At 31.7% G+C, this 5,233-nt stretch overlaps 1 protein-coding gene across 1 annotated transcript; it reads left to right on the top strand.

Moving 5' to 3' along the window:
- Positions 1-542: 542 nt before the first annotated feature.
- LOC112522731 (heavy metal-associated isoprenylated plant protein 6-like) lies at positions 543-2,628 on the top strand. The gene is made up of 5 exons (XM_025132035.1): positions 543-639; positions 745-901; positions 1,198-1,415; positions 1,507-1,594; positions 1,808-2,628. The coding sequence occupies exons 1-5, from the start codon at positions 631-633 to the stop codon at positions 2,392-2,394; spliced, it is 1,059 nt and encodes a 352-aa protein (XP_024987803.1). The 5' UTR covers positions 543-630; the 3' UTR covers positions 2,395-2,628.
- The last annotated feature ends 2,605 nt before the right edge of the window (positions 2,629-5,233 follow it).

Raw genomic sequence — 5,233 nt, 5'->3', positions numbered from 1 at the left:
ATTTTTATTTAATTTAAATCACATAATTTTAACAAATAAAAAATTTAATATAAACGTCATGATAACTTAATTCAGAGTATTAAATATTTATTTTGAACTGTTCAACATAAATGCTATTTTTAGAAGGATTTTATTTAAATACGTAAAACTATTCAGCTATTTTTATGAGTATTTGTTATTTTTTTATTAAATCGTCTACTTAATTAAATACATATATTTTTCACATGGATACTAATTTTGGATGCTTCTGGAATAATGTTTATTGATTCAACCCAGCCATTATGAGCCCACGGTAGAAACCCGGCTGCCAAATCTACGGCGCCGTAGTTTGGGGCAAAAAAGTAATTCCAACCTCCAACCGGGTCAAAATCACAATACGGATCAAACCATGTCCCACCCACCCACCCGCCCGGTCTTATCCATAAACACATCATCCACATACATGGCATCATAAGACACACGCATGTACATACATGATACATTCTAGTGGCATGTACATACATGATCTGGATTTACGAACACCCCCCCAAATCGTCCCTATAAATCCCCACCTTTGCCTCCAATTCCTCTCTTCAAACCAATTCCCAAATTTTCAATTCAAACTCTTATTGAGAAATTGTCAGAATTACAATGGGTGAGGTCAGTGTTTTGAAATCGTTAGCTTCAGTTTCATCTCTCCATCTGATCCTCTTCCTTGAAACAGAATAATTTAATTCTTTTTGTTTTGTATTTTGTTAATTACAGAAAGATGATACTAAGAAGGAAGCTGGTGAGAAGAAGCCGGCCGATGCCGGCGGTGCAAAGAAGCCCGATGCTGGCCCTCTCATCGTCGTTCTTAAAGTTGACTTGCATTGCGATGGATGCGCCAAAAAGATCACGAAATCTATCCGCCAATTCGAAGGTAGTACGAATGACTTCAATGGATTTCGACAATTTTAAATACAGTTTTGATGCAAAATTTGAATAAAATCGGGTTGAATTATAGAGACATAGTGTGTGTTTCCATGGCTTGTTTATTCCGTCAAGCGATGAACATGACGGAGCTGCCAAGGAAGAATTATTATTATTTTTATTCACAAAAAATTCACCTTCAACTCACCAAAAGGATGAATGTATGTTTACGCATCTGGCGTATGTTAGCCTTTCTAACTACTGTTGGTGTGACTAACGCCGGTAAATGAAAACTGCGTGTTGTAGGGGTGGAGAGTGTGAAGGCCGACACCGCCGGCAACAAATTGACGGTCACAGGAAAGGTGGATCCGATGCGGATCAAGGAACGAGTCGAGTACAAGACCAAGAAGACGGTCCAAATCCTCTCTCCTCAGCCGGCAAAGAAGGAGGAGGAAAAGGATGACAAAAAGCCGCCGGCGGCAAAACCCGACGGCAACAACGCCGATGACAAAAAACCCAAAGAGGTAACTACAATTAATGAATGAAAATGTTGTGTTAATTGCATTAAATTAATGTGTTTAAAACCTGTATTAATTTGGGCGGTGGTTAATATAGCCTCAATCTAGTACGGTGGCCCTGAAGATTCCGCTGCACTGTGATGGATGCATACACAAAATTAAACGCCTCATATCAAAGATCGATGGTAAGTACCGTTCATCTACCAAATCCTCATAATATTATAAAAAATTCTTGAAATACTCGTGATGATCCACACCATAAGGTCAAATACCATCTGGTGGGTATAATTAATGATATCAAATCAATAAGAACCCAATTTTTTAAAAGGGTTATTTGAATTTGGGATTTGTTTAATTGGTGGTTAATTTTAATATATTTTATATTGTTTTTGTAACAGGTGTAGAATCGGTGATGCCAGATTCCGGCAAGGATTTGGTGACGGTGAAAGGGACAATGAATGTGAAAGAGCTAATACCGCACTTAAAAGAAAAACTAAAGAGAAAGGTAGATGTTGTCCCTCCTAAAAAGGAAGACAAAGGTGGTGATGCCAAAGATGACAAGAAAGTTGAGGGTGGAGGTGATAAGAAAGAGAAGGCGGCAGGAGGAGGTGGTGGCGGTGACGCAAAGGCGGCAGGAGGTGGCGGAGACGATGGCAAGGCCGCCGGAGGTGGAGGTGGCGGTGAAGACAAAAACAAAGGCATAGAGGTGATTAACAAATTTGAACACTATGGACATAATCCTTACACGCATACAATGTCAATGCCAACGCAGATGCCAATTTATAATCAGAATTATTATAATCAAGATTACGGCATGGGAGCCTCTTCTAGCCACGGCTATGTACAACAAGGTTATAATTACGGGTATCCGATGGAATACCCACGTGGACCTCCGATGCCGCCACCGATGTATCTTCAAGACACTCGAGTGCCTGATAGTGGGATGTTTAGTGACGAGAATCCTAATGCTTGTTCACTCATGTAAATAAATTTTAATATAAATCCTAAAATGTATAAAGAAATAGACCGGATGTTGAAAAAAAATGAGATATTATATTGTAGGTTATAGAACCAGTTAGACGCTCGGCGGTTTAACGATAGGTTTGTTTATCATTTGACTTTGTAACCATAAATGATGGTTAGATATTCAATTTTGTGATAAAATGTAATATTTTAATGTTAAAATAAATAAATAAATTAGAAGCGGTCATATTACTAAATTATCTGATGCCACATGACACATATTTTTTGTTTCATGATATGAATTTGGTCTGAATTATTTTTAGTTAAGGGTTTGTTCTTGTAACCAACATTTATTTTAAGTCTTTTATTTTAATCAATATTAATTCCAAAGAGGCCTAACATTTAAAAAAATTATTATAGCATTTTATTTTCAATTTTTTTTATTATAGTAATGTATTTTAAAAATATTTTTTATTAGGACATCGTATTTTTAAAAATTTACCTGTTATAACATTGGGTAACTTTTTAAATTAAATTTACTCAGTATACTAGGTTTATTTATCACATCATCGTCCACGTAGGTTGTTCACACGTACGATAGTGCTGACATGAGATTGCGATAAATCATTTTACAAGAAAGAAAGGCGTCTCTGCGTAAACCAAAATTATTAAGAAAAACCTCTAAGCTTTCCAAGAGGGTTCCACTTGATTAAATATCATTGTTAGACAAATGTAGATAGGATGAGTTTTTTTTTTTTTTTTGAAAAAAAAAATGTTTTACTTGTTTAGTTTTTGACATTACAAAGTAAACTATAAAATTTACGTTGAACTCAATGAATGAATGACTTTTTATGAATATTTTATTCGTCAAATAATGATCTTTTATAAACATGTTTAAAATATGATATTATAATTTTTAGTAAACATATTTGATTAAATTTACAATGTTTAACTGATAAAAATATTAAAATTAAAAGTACAATTCTGTAATAGAAATTGATGATGTTATAATAAAGTAATTTTTAAAGTACAATGTTATAATAAAAAATGTCATGTCAACACTATCGTACATGTGGACAGCCTACGTGGACGATTAGGTGGCAAATAAACCTAGTATAATAGGAAAATTTAATTTAAAAAGTTACCCAATGCTATAACGAGTAAATTTCTGAAAGTACGGTACCCTAATAAAAAATATTTTGTAAATACATTGTTGTAGCTATAATAAATAAATTTGTAAAAATAGATTGTTATTTAACACATTTAACCCTACATTACATGCTCACATCGATTAATACATTTATCTTATTTCATATGAAAAATAAATTAAAGTTTTCATGTGATTCATATGTGATTGTAAGTTACGCGATTTATTCTAAATAAGATTGAAAACCGTTTCAAATTTTTACTCCAAATTTTCATCCCTATTTTTATTTCATTCACAAAAAAGGTGTTTATGAAAGTCTTTGAATATTTAAAGTAAGTTGATACAAATTTAAGAAGCCATTTAATGTTATATATCGAGTTGGTATGCTAAAATGATATCTCTAACCACAAAGGTGGTGTTTGATTGGTTTGAGCTTGGTTCCAAAGGTCAAAAATACCAGGAGGTCTCATGTTTAAATCCAAGGAGGAATAAAAATCCCCTTGTGGCCACGGAGGTTCAAATGCGGTGACTCCGAGCTATCTGCAAAGCATGTAGTCGTCCTGGGATTAATCGGCAGACATAACAGGTTGGATATCCAGGTTAATAAAAAAAATATTTACAAAAGTTATAATTTTTTTATATGTGTGTCGTCGTCATTGCAAGTATGCTCATAATGTTAATCAAGATTCAGGGGTTGAAATTTACAATTATTTGATTTTTTATTTAAAAGATGTTATGATATTTAACTGATAATTAAATAATTTTTTATAATTACTGTAGGATCAAATGTCCGTAAACATCGAGCAAATATGCATGGTTTAATGAAATACATAATCTAGTAAAATTAATTAACCATTATTTAAATGCATAAAACATGTATTAAATAAATAAATAAAATGTTACATTCAATTTAAATAAGATGGGTCACTTTCTAATTTTAGTTTTTAATGTTAATGTTGTTTTCTTGTTTTACAAGAAAATGAGCTAATTATTGATTAATTGATCAAATAAGCAGGTTTATTATTAATTAAGTAATATTAATACTAATAAAAATAATTAATGGCTGCTTATTGCTTCAAAGAGTTTTATGATGGAGGTCACACCTTAAGAGCCCAAATATACTGTTGTGCCCTTTCATTCCTACAAAAGATATATCCACTTAGATTATTATATTTTTATTTGATAAAAAATCATTTTACATAAATTATAAAATGTTAATCGTAAACATGTATTTTATGCAGGGACGGAGACAGAGTGTAAAAGAGGGGGAAGTCAAAAAAGTTAAGGAAAATTACCTAGGTTAAATTATAGAACTTACTTTCACTCCTTTCCGGTAGAATTTTTCACGGGCCCGCAATCTATAAAATTCTTGAATCCGTCATTGATTTAATATATGTTTCATATTTTAAAGTTTAATCGAAACCAATTATATAAAAAACAATTATTTAGGATTTTTTTTATAATCAATTACCATGATTTATTGTATAAAGTTTTTTATAATTTTATTTATATGCAAATTAAGAAATAATACAATGTCAAACTATTCCCTATGTTAGATTATGTTTAACAAGTTAACTGATGAACATATCATTTTTGACAAAAACTAGCTGTAATGATCAAAAAGAAAATTTTAAAAAATTAGTCAATTTTATAATATAATTAAAATAAATATTTAATAATATGATATATTAATACAAACAAGATAGTAAAGAAA

The sequence above is a fragment of the Cynara cardunculus genome (genome assembly GCF_001531365.2).
Source record: "Cynara cardunculus var. scolymus isolate 2C chromosome LG 1, CcrdV1, whole genome shotgun sequence".
Taxonomy (NCBI): domain Eukaryota; kingdom Viridiplantae; phylum Streptophyta; class Magnoliopsida; order Asterales; family Asteraceae; genus Cynara; species Cynara cardunculus.
The sequence above is the reverse complement of the archived record's forward strand: the minus strand, read 5'-3'. Positions and strand labels throughout refer to the sequence as shown.